Consider the following 15,624-nt stretch of genomic DNA (forward strand, 5'->3'; position numbering starts at 1 on the left):
CCACCGGGCTCTTTATGCGTGTAGAAAGCCTGGCGCTTTCACACTGCGGACCTAGCAGTCAGCAGCCCAATGCTACCAGAGGTCCTGCATTGGACAGTGGATGCTAAGATAGTAGTGCATCCGATGATTCCAAGCATTTTCATACTTCATTAGTGAATAGAAACAAGCTCTTTCAGAACATAATATACCGTTCACTGAAAAGTTGATCTTAATGACTCGATTACACCTCTCCTACAGAGCACCCCACATTGTTTAGTGATGCACATTTGAGCCCCCGTGGTCCTGTACAATGGTGGCACATTTGAGGCTGTTGGGGAGAGGTGAGAGAATTGAGGTTCCCTTAGGGCCCAGTCTACCTTTCACTCTCCGTGGGGCTTACTCAGGCTCTGTGGGTTGCTGGTTCCGAATCTCACGTTTGCATTTTATTCCTCGATATTCCTGCTTTAGGTGGAACCATCCTGAGCATTTCAGGAGCGGGGTTCCTTCAGGACCCCACCTTGGTGCGGGTCCTAGTGGGCAATCGATCCTGTGACATCGTGAACTCAACAGAGACCACCATCTGCTGTGAGACCCCGCCGGCCCCTCTACGGCCCGGTGCGGACGCCCTCGCTGTCGCCGCTCCCCTGCACATCGAGATGGGCCACCTGTCTTTCCCCCAGAGACCGGCAGAGAAGAACTTCACCTTCCTGTATGAAGCAGCCGCCACACCCGTGGTCACCGCCCTGCGAGCAGACCTCACGGGCAGCGGCCTGCAGCTCTGTGTGTTAGGGAGCCACGTCGCCCCCTCGGCGATCCTTCTGGGGGGCTTCCACTGTGAGCTGCAGGCCAGATCTTGCAACGGGAGCCTAGCCGGGTGCTCCCTTCCCCTCCGCACTGTGGAGGCAGGTGTCTATCCTCTACAGGTCCGCCAGCGGCCCATGGGCTTTGCTGACATGTCTGCGGTGACCCAGCGATTGGTGGTGACACCTCGGGTAACAACCATCTCCCCAACACGGGGCTCCATCTGTGGGGGCACGGTGCTCACCGTGAGGGGCCTGGTGCTCCGCTCCAGCACGAAGGCAGTGCGGGTGGGTCTCTCCGGCCTGGTGCCGTGTACCGTTTTGGGTTGCAGTGACCACACCATCCGCTGCCGGCTTCACCGGGTGGACGACCGCTTGCCTGGAGCTTCCATCTCCAGGAACGTCACCGTTCTGGTCAATGGGTTGCTGAGCGCTTGCCAGGGGCACTGTACCTTCTTCATGCGGGAAGAGACCACTCCCACAGTGAGTTCCTTCACCACGACCACCAGTGGGCCCCTCACCACGGTGCTGATTCAGGGGCAGAGGTTCGGTTCCACCTCCGACCAACTGACGGTGTTTGTGGATGACCACATATCTTGTGGTGTCCGTTTCTGGAACACAAGCCAGGTGGCGTGCCGGGTGAGGGACCTGCCTCCTGGGCCGCACTACCTGTCAGTGGTTCACAAGAGAAATGGGTATGCTTGTTGGAGAAATGTTTCCAGACGCTTCGACATCGTGCCTCAAGTGTCTCGTTACTTCCCCAAGACTTTCGGCATACATGGTGGAGGCCTCTTGACCCTGGAGGGAACGGCCCTGCAAGGACAGAAGGCCACATCCGTCCACGTGGGCCAGCAGGCCTGCCTTTCCATGAACATCAGCTCCGGCTCCATCCAGTGCATCGTCCCCGCAGGCAATGGCTCCGTTGCCTTGGAGATAGAAGCAGATGGGCTCTGGTACCACCTGGGCATCATTGGTTACAGCCAGGCCTTCACCCCGGAATTGCTCTCTGTGTCTCAGACGGATGGCGTCTTAACCTTGGTGGTGGCTCAGATCACAGGAGCGGCTCACATGGACGTTTTTATCGGGCTGTCACCCTGCGTGGGTGTCTCCGGGAACCACACCGCTCTCCGCTGCAGCGTTCCCTCGCTTCCTGCAGGGGAGTACCGAGTCAGAGGCTACGACCACCTGAGAGGGTGGGCTTCCTCTGCTCTGCTGCTCACCACCAGAGCCACTGTGACTGCCGTGACCAAGAACTTTGGTAAGGGTCCCCGGGCCCTGGTCCTGCGTGACAGAAATGCCACATACTTTAAGAACCTGAACTTGATCTCCTCACCATTCTGAAGGCTAGGGGGTCCAAAGGCGAAGTGTCCCCAGGGCCAAGCTTTGTAGTTTGGTCTCAGGGCTCCTCTCTGTCTCTCTCAGCCTCCGGCAGCCCCAGGGATGTCTTGGCATTCTTTTGTGCTTAGATAGACCCTCACATGCAATTTCCCCCATGGGTGCATCTGCTTTCCGGACCGTTCTTCTGTTTTTAGGAGGACCCCCCCCCCCTTTCTTTTTCTTCTTCTTCTTTTTTTTTTAGGCAGCTGACTTTGGTAGAACGTGACCATTTTACCTGAAAACATTTTCAAAGCAAAAACTCATTTCCCCAAACAAGGTCCTGTTCCTAGGTATAAAAGGTGGGGCTTCAACTAGTTTTGGGGAACACAGATCACAGTATAAGCCGAGCAAAGGGGACAGATGAGGAGGGACGCGCACTTCGAAGAGAGAGAATCGTTAATCTGAAAGCTAGAAGGAGAAAGAAGAGTAACTGGTTTCTTACCATTGTGGTCTCCTTTTGCGACCTGTCTTTTTGTGCTCCACTTACAAGATTTTATTATTATTATTTTTATCATGGAAATTGTGTATATTCTCTAAGTGTTTGATTTTCATTTAATCTAATATAGTAACCTGATCTAATTTGTTTTAACTCAGATGATAACATGCGTGCTCATCATTTAATCATTTATGGACATCATTTGTCTTTAGGTCAATGACCCAGTTTGCATTATTTTAAACCTATGAACTATAAAGTTTTATGAATTTGTAATATTTTAGAGATCAGAGTTTATCAATAATAAGCCAATGGCATAGTGCCATTGCCTTTGATGAATTTTCCCCCTTTTAGAAATACTAAAAAAAAGAAGCAATTTTATTGCCACATAATTTGTATATCATACAATTCAATGGCATAAACATACTAAAAAGCGTTGTTCAATCATTACTACAATCAATTTTAGAATGGTTTCCTCATTATTATATTTATTTTATTAGCCCCCATTGCCTCCAACCTCCTTGTTATAATCCTAAGAAACTATTAATCCAGGAACAGTAGTCTCTAAAATTATCTCTCCTAGATTTCACATAAACAACAATATACAAAAAACAACCCCAACTGAACAACATTAAGAAAATATAACACAAAAACCTCAATAAAAAAGAAAGCAGAAAATAATAAAAACTAGAACAAATTTAAAATGGATCAAAAAGAAGAACAAATGATCAGGTTTAAATTACATCAGCAATGCACTCTGATAACAAGGCCATTCACGTCCCCACTCAGTGCTCAGAGGGAATTCACCACAGGCTTAATCCACACGGGGACTCTGCTAACAGATTTTGGGGTTTCCTTGTCATCCATATCTTTCTGCAAACGAGGTGGTCAGAAGTTAGACTCTAATACTAGTCCCTCCTTGTATCTTGGATTTTATTATTTACAATCTTTGGATCACATAAGCTGGTCTGCTTCCTATGAGTGGACTTATCTAACGCCTCACTTAGATGTCTGCGTGTTTTAGGAAAAGCCTGTAAGACTCCAGACACTATTCTTTCTGATAACCAGTCACTATCTGATATACTTTGTATTTATTTCTTCAGGATACTTTGCTATAGCACCCATATCTTCAGTGATTTTTTTCATGAGGGTGAGTATTGAGTAGGGCTAGGTCATAAGAACTAATTGTTCTTGAATTAGGTCAGTGATTAAGTCCAAGCTCAACATCCATCTTGTATTGATGGTTTATATATGTTCCTCATCCTCTCTAGCAACACCCTTGAGGGACATTATAAAATATCTCTATGGAGCATATGTTGATTCTTCTACAGTATCATTAATTTAGTCAATGCTATAGAATTTAAAACACTGTTGAGAAAAGGAAAGTGTACATGTTCAGATTAAAGACTTGCATGGTCAGACATTATTTATGCAAACAAGGAGGGCTGGAGGTAGGGCAGCACTTTTTTTTTACTTTTAAGTTAACTGTTTATTTATTTTTTGATATTCCAAAGATAAATTTTTATTGTTTACTTAAAAGTATTTTACTATAAATAGTTATACTTTAATTTCAATAAAAATCTAAATATTCTCTTCAGAGTTAATTATCCAGGCTTGGTTAGGAAATTTACTACCTTCAATGCTTTTTGTCTTTTTTTAAAAATCTTTTTTATTGGGGCTCATAAGGCTCTTATCACAGTCGGTACATACATCAATTGAGCAAAGCACCCTTATACATTCATTGCACTCGTCATTCTCATAATTCACCTTCCACTTGCGTTCCTGGAATCAGCTCGGTTTCCCTATTTCTCCCCCATCTCCCTCCCTCCCCGATCCCACCCCTGGTCCCTTGATAGTTAATAAATAATTATTATATCTTATCTTACACTCCCCGGCGTCTCCCCTCACCTGCCTCCCCATTGCCCATCTCCCAGAGAGGAGGTTACACATAGATCTCCAAGATCCATTCTCCCTTTCTGCACCCCCTTCCCTCCTGGTGTCGCCACTCCCACCGCTGGTGTTGAGAGGTTCCTCAGGGAAGCACTTTCAATAGCACTCATTCACAGAGGCAGACTATGCCTTCTAGACCAATACATGCCATAAAAAAAGCAAAGATATAAATGTGCCTTACCTTTTCTTCCCCAATGATAGTTTTGATTTTGGCTCCCCTAACAGAGATCCAGGAGCTAGAATCTTAGACCGATGAGGCACTGACCGCGCTATTTCTTAGAACACCTTTCTCGGGCCGCTGCTGGATGGAAAGCTGGGGTTCTGTGTTGCTCCCTCACTCTGTGGGGTGATGGAGACCATGCTGTCCATATAAACCTCAGATTCCTTTAGTGGACAAAGGGGCTTGGACCTGAAGATTCCTAAAGTGCTCTTTCTGCTCTCTATGGGTCATGATTTAAAGTACTGAGCAGAGATAGGAAATGCACCCTTCCTCCTAAAGTGGCATTTGTGAGCTTGTCCGGGGGCTGTGTGAGTGCCAGGGAGACTGGACCCGAAGGCAGCTGGTGCTTGAAACCTTACTGTGGACTAGAGGGTCCCACGGGTCTGAGAGTGCTGGTGAAAGTGGGCCTTCAACAATGACTCCTTTTCTGGTTCTCCGACTGAAGCAGAACATGCTTTTAATTTTTTAATTTTTTTGAGACAAGAGCCCTCACACCATATTACCTAGAGCAAAATTGTTTTTGAGGACACCTGACAATACCCACCAAAGTTTAAAAATGCACTTTTCCCATGACTGAGCGCTTCAGAGTTTGTAATGAACTGTTACAAAACAGGTACAAACGCCCCCCCTTAAATGTGCACAGTCCATGACAACACCATTAATTTTGGCCCAAATTTTCAAAAGGAAAAGCAATTGAAATATTCATCAGTAGGAAAACTGCCAGAACATTGTGGCTTACTCATGTAATGGGATTTTAAAGAGCTTTAAAGAATGAGCTAGATCTAGGTGAATTGATTGAGGAAGATATTTAAAGTATACTTTTAAGTCCAACAAACCTCTCGCAGAATAATATGTACAGGATGATCCTATTGTATATATAAGAAAAGTTCTTAGAAAATTCTAGAGGGATTCCCGAGAACCAGTATGGACACCTACCCATGAGCCATGGGATAGGTGGTTGGGGAAGCGTTCGGCTCTCGGTGAAACTTTAAAACTGTACCTATCATAGGTGGCAGAGTGGGTTATGCATGGGGCTGCTAAATACAGGGCTAGTGACTAGAAAGCACTGGTCACTCCATGGGGCGAAAGAGGAGGATTTCTACTCCAGGAAAGTGACCATCTCTGAAATCCACGGAGGCAGTCTACCTTGTCCTCTTGGGTCTCTGAGTCAGACTCGACCCGATGGCAGTGACAGAGAAATTCGTACGTGAAAAAAATACTTGTTCACCTACCAGGCTGTTGAAAGTGAGCTTTCTCAGAGAGAACAGGGTCCAGGTCCCAGAAGCCAGAACCTTGGCGAAGAGGAAACTGAGGCTATCTGCGACCTCAGCCGATGTTGGGTTCCAGAGGGCTTGGTAAGGAGGGCGAACACCCAGAAAGCAGGGGTTGATTTTTGAGTTGAGAAAGAGGGCTTTTCCTTCTAGAGGCTTGAGCCGTAGATCATCAACTTAAAATTTTGTCTTTAAAGGTTGCCTGGGAGGAAGGCTTATGCATGTGTTTGGAGCTGGATTTTCTCCGGGGAATATCTCAGCTGCGGTGTGTGGTGCTCCCTGCCGAGTCCTGGAGAATGCTACGGTGTCTGCCTTCAGCTGCTTGGTTCCACCACTGGACGGTCAGTACAAAGGCAGGATTTTTAAAATGCAAGATCCATGAGAATACTATTTCGATTGATTCCATTTTGTAATTAGTATCATTAGGACTGATTAGCACGCTGAGCACTGATTCTTGATGAGTTTCTGGGAAAACTCATCAACTGTTGTTAGAATATATATGAAAATGATTCTATGGTAATGTTTTTGTCCTCGTGCTGGGTCGATGGTAAATGAACAACCGACAAGGTGTCACCCGTGCTCTTGACTGCAGTCAGACAGTGACGGAGCAGGTGATGCGGCATCAGAATATGAGTTTCCGTGACAGTCAGAGGCCTCGTGGAGCCTAGCCCAGTCAGAGGCCAGGCTATTGAAGACATCTGCCTGTAGCAGGACTGATAAAGTGATAGAGTAGATAGAGGCAGGCATTTCTGGAATGCTGGCCTTGTGTACTTTTTTTTCCGAATTCTTATTATAGGCAAGCAAACCAATGTTAACTTTATCCCGTTCTGTAACGGGCCAAGTAATTACCTGATCCCAAATTCCAGCTGCAAAGCACCATGGTCACTCAGCTGTTTTAAGCCATGTACCATGAAGCTAAGTATGGTACTGGAAGATACATGTTTGTGTGGTGGAGAGATTAGAGAGGAAAGTACTAAGCATTGGTATTCTCATGTGAGGGTGTAAAGACACGGGACAGTCACTCCCTGAGTTAAAAACACAAAGACATCCCAGGGAAGAGATGATCATTATTATCACAGGACCGACTCACCAGGGGATTACCTTGTTTGCATAATCAGAGATCTTGTCGCTGTGCACGTAGAGACATGCCTTCCGTGCAGCTCAGTCCATGACGTCACTAAGTTTCCGCCCTGAACTCTGTGCTTAGGCCAAGGATTTACCGGGTGATTTGAGTTTCATTTGACTTGAGCTTGTATGATAATGCTGGGGTGGAGAATTTGATTATGATTATGCCTTTCCTTAGACAAGAAAAAGAAGGAAACATAATCCCTATTTCAAACACAAGGAGGCTTCAAAATGTGGATAAATACAATTCAAAGATGTTAGATGGTCTCCACAGATTTTTTTTGAAGTCTCCTTGCTCATTCCAAGAGATTGAATACTCTGAAATCATTATGTACTGAAGGAGAGTATTATGGGAGGGAGATCGATTCTACAACAGAAAGACCTAAGATCCACAAAGATGGAAATGTATGTCTACATTGGGGTTAACTTAATTCAAACATTTTAAGTAGTCAACTAGGAGCAGAGAAGTTGGCAGTTTAAACCTACGCAGAGGTGGGAGATCTGGGTGAGCTTTTTCTGAAAGGTCACACCTTGAAATCCCTATGTGGTGAATCAGAGTCAAGTGGATCTCAACCAACTGGCATTTCCTTCTCCGTCTACCGGCCGTGCAGAGAACAGCGTGGGTGCCGTGCAGGTGTAGAATTAATGGTTGGTATGAGAAGTAAATGAAGGGGCTGGGGCACAGTAGAAACATAAGACAGGAGTTCCGCACTAAAATATTTGATTAATGTTTAGAAGATAATTTCTCAAACTTCCTTGATTTTTTTAAGAGCAAAATGAATGGGAAGCTGTAACTTTTAAACATCAACAGGAGGTGGCAGCAAACACTCATTGATTGTGAAAGGACCCTTTCACTGGGGGAAAGGAATGTTTTGAATTATTTCTACTTTTATTTACTAACAAAACCGAAACAACCACCACAAAAGACACTTTACAGGCTTTTCATCACAGTGTCAGAGCATCAGCTCCAGAGGCCCCTTCCTGAAGGTACAGGAAGGGTGGCATGTGGGCATTTTATCAACTCCCAGAAATGGCATTGAAGATGAGTAGGTGATGGGCCATTTGTTGCTAGGAAGTAAGTTCACTATGTGCATCAAAGGAACACAGGGAGTGCATCTCATAAATTAGGAGACACTGCTACGACTTCTTCCACGCTTAGGACTGCGCAGAACACACATAGTGAAGAATCGGCTCTGTTTTCAAATGGTTTCCGTGGACAATTTCTTCGTGGCAGCAACCCTTAGAAGACTGTCATAGTTATGGGTCTGAGTGCTCCATCTTCTACCTCACTCACCATGCTAGGGGTCATATCATCAACTACCCCTGCACATCATCTAGCACCATAAAGCTTTGCCCTGCCAGTTCACTGGCCAATACTCTTTTTTTATATGGTTATTATGGGTCCTACTGAGATCCTCAGGAGTGCGTGCAGGTGTGTATGTTTTCCCATGATGCCTCTGTCTGTGCACAGCTGGGCTGTCCTCACTTTATATGTTCATATATGCCCCTTCCTTTTTCTTTACTATTCATTTCTCGCCCATGGTTTAATATTTCACGATTTTCATTTTTTTCTGTCCTTTACCTTCTCTAATTTACGCACAGTCATTTTGAACCTTGACCCTCATTTTGAGTTTCTGTTGAACTCTGTACACTAAAGAGAATGGAGGTTTACGTTCCAGGTGACAGATGTTGGCCTAGAACATGTCTAATTGTCCTTTGGCTTGTCCCAGTGCCACCGTGCGAGTGAGCTTTCTTTTCCCGAGCGGGGCAGCTCTAGGAAGGGCTTGAAAGGAATTCTTTTGCTACCAGTCAGTATCGCCAATCGCGACTTACCCTCAAGCTTCTCTCCTAACACAGAAGACTTTTACTCTTTCCTACGCTGGCTTGCTAAAGCATCCTGTTAGGTGAACATGACCTCTGCTGTGGGTTCGAACATCATCAAAACCTTTGCTCTTCAAGTTGCCTGCTTCATATGTCTTAACCCACTGGATTTTTCAAAAGGAGTCTTGGTCTTTCCCACGGGTCAGAGAGGCTCGATTGATGAAGGCTGCGCATAGTCACTGAGTGCAGAGCTCTGAGTACAACCTGAGGATTCTGGTCCCACCCGCCTGCGCTTTACAACCCATCTTGCTGATGGTCTTCCTCCATCCCCTGTAATGGGTTTATTGTTCTGTAGGTGTTAGCTTGATTTTATCCTCAGTAGGTCTTACTGACTGGAGACTTTTCATGATATTCCTCAAAGTTTTGTTTATCTCTATTAGAGTCCTACTGTCAATCATTTTTTATCACTGAAATTCATTGGAAATGCGTGCACCGAAAACATGCTATAGGTGTCAGGTGCTAGGTGCAACATGAGCAATGATGTTTGGGTGTTATTGAATAACTACAACCTCTCTCACAGGTACTGTCTGATTATTACCAGGCGATAATCCTGTGAGGCTGCTAGTTTAAACTGTCGGTAACATTTGTTACACACCTTCATGGAAAAGTTAGCTTTCCATCGCTACAGAGATAGCAGTGTATTGTTTTCTTCGTCTTCTTCGTCTTCGTCGTCGTCTTCTTCTTCTTCTTCCCCCTTCCCCCCCCCCTCCTCCTTCTTACTTGATTAATGCTTCAAACAAAATTTTTCTAAATCATCTTTTGCGGAGGTTATTGTGAGTCTGTTTGGTGATGTTCTGTCTACTGTCTATAACCCAGAAGTAAATGGCTGGGTGCCACAGGGCATCAAGCAACTGATTTTCTTATGTTAATAATCATAATTATGTTAAAATCAAGGACTTGTGCTAATCAAGAGATCTCATGATGACAGTAAACAATTTAGTCATGTAATCTTCATTGGATTAGTACTCAGAATATATTAAGAGCACAACTTAGTCAGAAAAAAACCAATAACCCAATAGCAAAATGTGCACATGATAAGAATCGTAATTTCACAAAAGAGGAAATGGGAATTTTTAATAAATAGAAGGTTGATTGACCTAAAACGTCATGATGAAACTGCACATGTCGGTCACAATGATATGCCATGTTATACACGGTAGGGCTGGCAAAAATCAGTTTGCAGTGTTTGCATCACATGGAGCAATAGGAACTCACACACAGGTGTGCAGAATGGCACAGCCACTTACAGAAACAATCTGGCACCATCTTGTAGAGTTGAACTTGTACGAGCAATTCTCTTTATAGGTATATACTCTTCAGATAGTTTTGCCCATGTTTGGAATAGCAAGAAGTGATTAATCCCACTCCCCCCATTCTGCTAGAATGAGACTAGAGAACTAGATCATAATAGTTTCATCTAATACGATCTTGAAGAGAAGGGAAAATGTATGCATAAGGGCTAGCTACAATATAATAGACAACCTAAGAAACAGACATTTGTGTGAAAAAACCAGGTCTGAGAATATTATACCGTGTATTCTACTTTATAACGTTAAAAAGCAAGCAAAAATCAATCTCATTGATGAAGAGAAATCACTGTGATGCAAAGGAGGGCAGGAAGGCCATGGGCGACTTCGCGACCCGTGGAAGAAGGGGGGCACTTGCAATGCTGCTGGATCCCTGGTTGGCCTGTGGATTTGCAGGAACTTCTGTCACTAAGAAAACAAAGACAAAACTTTGCCTCTGAGGCAATCCGACCCATGGCGACCCCACGCGTGCAGAGGAGAGGCCCTCCCGGGTCTTACAAGGCACCTTTTGCTCAGGGCACCTGGGGGTGGGTTTGAGCTGCCAACACACACATTATTTTGTTGGGGGCTCTTACACTTCTTATCACAATCCATACATATATGCATTTTGTCAAACATGTCTTTACATATGTTGCCATCATCTTTTTCAAAACATTTTCTTTCCACTTGAGCCCCTGGCATTGGCTCCTTGTTTTCCCCTCTCCCTCCCCGACCTTCCCTCCCTCCCCCATGCCCTTTTGATAATTTTTAAATTCTTCTTTTTTTCATGTTTTGCACTGACTGCTGTCTCATTTCACTCATTTTCTGCTGTCCGTCCCCCTGGGATGGGGGCCATATGCTGGTCATTGTGATGGGTCCCCCTTACTCCACCCCCCCCTCACTGCCCTTCCCCTCCCAGTATCACTGCTCTCCTTATTGTCCCTGACGGGTTATCTGTTCTGGGCTCCCTGTGTTCCGAGCTCTTCTCTGTATCAGTATACCTATTCTGGTCTAGTCAGATTGGTAAGATAGAATTGGGGTCATGGTAGTGAGGGCGAGGCACAGCGAGGAAGCAGGAAAGAACTAGCGGAAGGTTCTCTGTCTCGTTGGCGCTATACTGCACCCTGACTCTTCTTTCCCTTGTGGCCACTTGGACCAGGGGCGTGTCCAATGGACTACTGATGGGCTTTGGGTCTCCACTCTGCTCTCGCCCTCATTCCCAACACACTATAATGGCTGATGACTTAAAAGATGATACTCCCGTCCTTGTCTATAAATCACACCCTCCTCCCTGTGTAGTCAGTTGGTGCGGAGGGTTTCCCGGGCTGCATGCAGTCTTTCAGGCTGGAGCCTGGTGGTGTGGAAGGGTAACATGGTAGGCTGCTAACTGCAAGGTCAGCAGCTCCCAGACAGAGCTACAGTCTGGGAAACTCACAGGGACAGTTCTACCGTGTCCTCTAGTGTCGCGATGAATCATGATTGATTCGATGGCAGCAAGTTTGTCTGTTTGTTTCAAGTTAATCTCTAAGGTAGTAGACCATCAGGTCTTTCTCTGGCAAAGACACTGGGTGGGGTTTTGAACAGACAAACTTTCAGTGATCAGCCAAGCACTTGACCCCTGTGTTACGAGGATCCTCTGTGTGTGTGTGTGTGTGTGTGTGTGTGTGTGTGTTTAAATGGAAAGTTAACTGCATTTTCTGATTGGTCAAAGGAAAATGCATGAACTTCATTTATGAATGGTGTTTTTTGGTGGCAATGACCTCAACTTACTGTGTCCTTTTCTTGTAGTGTCCTTGGCGTTCCTGTGTGGCTTGGAGCCTGAGGGGAGCTGTGAAGCCACCAGTCACACCTATGTGCACTGTGAGTTGACTGTCACTGTGGGGACAGAGAGACTGCCCAGCTCATGGCCGTATGTCTACATTTGTGAAGAGTATTCTCAATGCTTCGTTGAGCCAGATCATTGGACGGAGCCATCCTTTCTATTGTTCTCAGGACTTTTCATCAGGTAAACCTACCTTTTCTGCTTCTGAACCTTCCCCGGATTAGATTAGATGGCCAATAGAGCCTTCTGGGCTGTTAGGGTGAGTGGACTTTGCCTGGGTCCCACAACGCTCTGTGGAGAGGCCGCTCCATTGTGAACTCCAGCCAGCTGCATATCAAAGCATCTCCTGTCTTTTTCAAGTGTTCAAGAGAACATCTGAAAAAATCTGCCCAGTAAACAGCTCGCTTTGTTCTTGCTTAGATTTTAATATTTATCTTCTGATCCAAAGCAACATCTGGTGAGTGCCAATGGGGAAAAAGATTAGACATTATGAAAAGCAGAAGGATTTTTCCCCTCTTTTCTTTTTATTTCCAAACAGAGTCACAAGTAGGAGAAAAATGTCACAGTAAAACCTGATTGTACAGTGTTTATTCAAAAGAAGGGGGATGCATGGACAGAAGTATCATAGAGTTTGGATTTTCAATCTATAAGCTTATAAGAATTGTTTTAAGTAAAAAAAACCCCACAAATTTGCAGGTGAAACTTTTATCCCTAAACAAATGGAAAACAACTCCTCCTTCCCTTCAAACAACAACAGCTAGTAAAAAATGTCATCAGTATGATTACAGGCTTTTATTTTTTGTCATTATTTTTTTTTGTTTCTTTTGTTGCTTTGTTTTGCTCTGTCTTGTTTCTTTGTGCATATTATTATCTCTGCAGGTCTATCCAGATATGATAGGCAGGATGAACAATTTTGAGGAGAAAACAACAGGGCAGACAATACTGGGGGTCCTGGGAGAAGGGGAGGTGGGGGAAAAGGAAGTGGATAATAACACCCCCAAGGACAAAGGAACAACAAATGATCCAAAATCGATGGTGAGGAGGGTATAGAAAGAGGCCTGGTAGGGATTGATCAAGGGCAATGTAATCAAGAGGAATTCCTGAAACCCAAATGAAGACTGAACATGATAGTTGGACAAGAGGAAAGTAAAATAAAATAGAGAAAGGATCTAGGAGGCAAAGGGCATGCATAGAGATCTAAATATAGGCATCTACATATGTAACCATATTTATATATGATGATAGGGAAATAGATTTATGTGCATATATTTATAGGTTTAGTATTAAGGTAGCAGATAGACATTGGGCCTGGACTCAAGTACTCCCTCAATACAAGAACACTTTGTTCTATTAAATTGGCATTCCATGATACTCATCTTCCCAACACCATCACTCAAGAGAAATGTGTGCATAAGCAAATGTGGTGAAGAAAATTGATGGAGCCTGGCTATCAAAAGATATAGCATTTGGGGTCTTAAAGGCTTGAAGGTAAACAAGTGGCCACCTAGCTGAGAAGCAACAAAGTCCACATGGAGGAAGCACACCAGCCTGTGTGATCATGTGGTGTTGATGAGATCAGGTAGCAGGCATCAAAGAATAAAAATCATATCACTGTGAATGAGGGGAGTACCCAAGTCCCATCTGTAGGCAACTGGACAGCTCCTTACAGAAGTGTCGTGGGGAGGGGACAAGTCAGTCAGGGTGCAGTATAGCAATGATGAAACATACAACTTTCTTCTAGTTCTTTAATGCTCCCCCCACCTCCAACTATCATGATCTCAATTCTACCTTACAAATCCAGTTAGACAGAGCATGTACAAGGGTACAGAGAAGAACTGGAAACACAGGGAATTCAGGACAGATAAACAGCTCGGGGGAAAAAAATGAGAGTAGTGATACCAGAAGGGGGAGGGGAAGGTGGGGTAGAAAGGGGGAACCAATCACAAGGATCTACATATAACCTCCTTCCTGGGGGATGGACAACAGAAAAGTGAGAGAAGGGAAATGGACAGGGTAAGACATGAAAAATAATAATTTATAAATTATCAAGAGTTCATGAGTCAAGGGGTACAGGGAGGGAGGGGGGAAATTGAAGAGCTGATACCAAGGGCTCAAGTAGAAAGAAAATATTTTGAGAATGATGATGGCAATGGATGTACAAATGTGCTTGAGACAGTGGATGGATGTATAGATGGTGATAAGAGTTGTATGAGCCCCAATAAACTGATTTTAAAAAGAAAAAAATGAGCCACAACTTTCCAGGTGAAACTTTTATCCCCAAACAAATGGAAAACAAGCCCCGTTCTCCTCTAAACAACAACTACAGTTAGCAAAACAATGTTACTAGTGTGATTATACTAGTAACTCTGCGTGGTCTTCATTTTTAGCAACATTTATTTTCCAATACAGGGATACAACTTAACTCAGTGCTATCTAGTCTGTACAGGATAGGGTAGAACTGCCCTTGTGAGATTCCCAGACTGTAACTCTTTACGGGAGTAAAATGTTCCTGTCATTCTCCTGCAGAATGACTAGTGGTTTTAAACTGCTCACCTTGGGGATTGCAGCCCAACTAGTAACAACTATGCTACCCAAACCTTTACCTAGTGTGCTATCTCAGTGCACACCATTGCCTTGCGTCTGCCTTCGTTCTCATCTAGATAGAATCCTTGCACCTAACTAGATCATGAAGACCCTTTTTTCCCATTAGCCCCTTTGTCCAAACTAAACAAGACCAATGGAAAGATAGGCAGACCTTTTCAGAGCTGCCTGGCTTCCTGATGAACTGCGACACTCCATGTTTCCACGTGAAGTTCCCATCAGAGGTGTATGTTTAACCTGAGCAACAGACAACTTCCCAGGCTGGCTGCTTCCCGGAAGGGCATGGAGAAGCCTGTTTGGGTCACCCTGGAAGTGGAGAGCTGCAGTTGGAACTCAGGAGGGTTGGTTACCAGAACACATTCCCGTCAGACCCCGAGAAGCGCATGCTCTCCGTTCCTGGCTTCTCTGAAATAGGATTTTATCTGGCTCCCTGGAACTATTCCCTGATATTGCCCCATGCCTTTTTTTTTCATTCTGAATCTCAGACCCCATTCAAAGTGGTATCCTTCATTTGAAATCAGTCAATCGCAAGACAAATGTTCCGTGAGATTATTATTATTTTTAAAGTCTTGTAAAAGTTTTCACACTAAAGAAAAACAAAACATAGACTTTGGAGGTTACCAGGGCAGGAGGGGAGTGGAGGTAAGGGGGAGTTACACACTAGGGGGCAGATAGATGTTAACTTGTGTGAAAGACACAGTACCCCACAAGGGAGAGACGGGCATGATCCTGGGAGGCTGGAGGAGTTGTTGAACATCAAGTCAACGAGCTGCTCTGTAAACCTTCACCTGACTCGCAGCAAAAAGTTAACAAAGAAAAGTTATGAACGTCTCTGCTGGTGTCATTTAAAATGTGCTGCCAACATTCTAACCAGGACAC

At 44.7% G+C, this 15,624-nt stretch overlaps 1 protein-coding gene across 1 annotated transcript in view; it reads left to right on the top strand.

The window, feature by feature from the left end:
- PKHD1 (PKHD1 ciliary IPT domain containing fibrocystin/polyductin) overlaps positions 1-15,624 on the top strand; it is a 588,229-nt gene that overhangs the window by 102,577 nt on the left and 470,028 nt on the right. Inside the window, exons 31-33 of the mRNA XM_075554069.1 lie at positions 448-2,037; positions 6,228-6,371; positions 12,111-12,327. Of these exons, the coding sequence (XP_075410184.1) occupies positions 448-2,037; positions 6,228-6,371; positions 12,111-12,327 (1,951 nt within the window). The remainder of the gene's footprint in view (positions 1-447; positions 2,038-6,227; positions 6,372-12,110; positions 12,328-15,624) is intronic.

This window comes from Tenrec ecaudatus, chromosome 7, assembly GCF_050624435.1.
Source record: "Tenrec ecaudatus isolate mTenEca1 chromosome 7, mTenEca1.hap1, whole genome shotgun sequence".
In the NCBI taxonomy this organism is placed as follows: domain Eukaryota; kingdom Metazoa; phylum Chordata; class Mammalia; order Afrosoricida; family Tenrecidae; genus Tenrec; species Tenrec ecaudatus.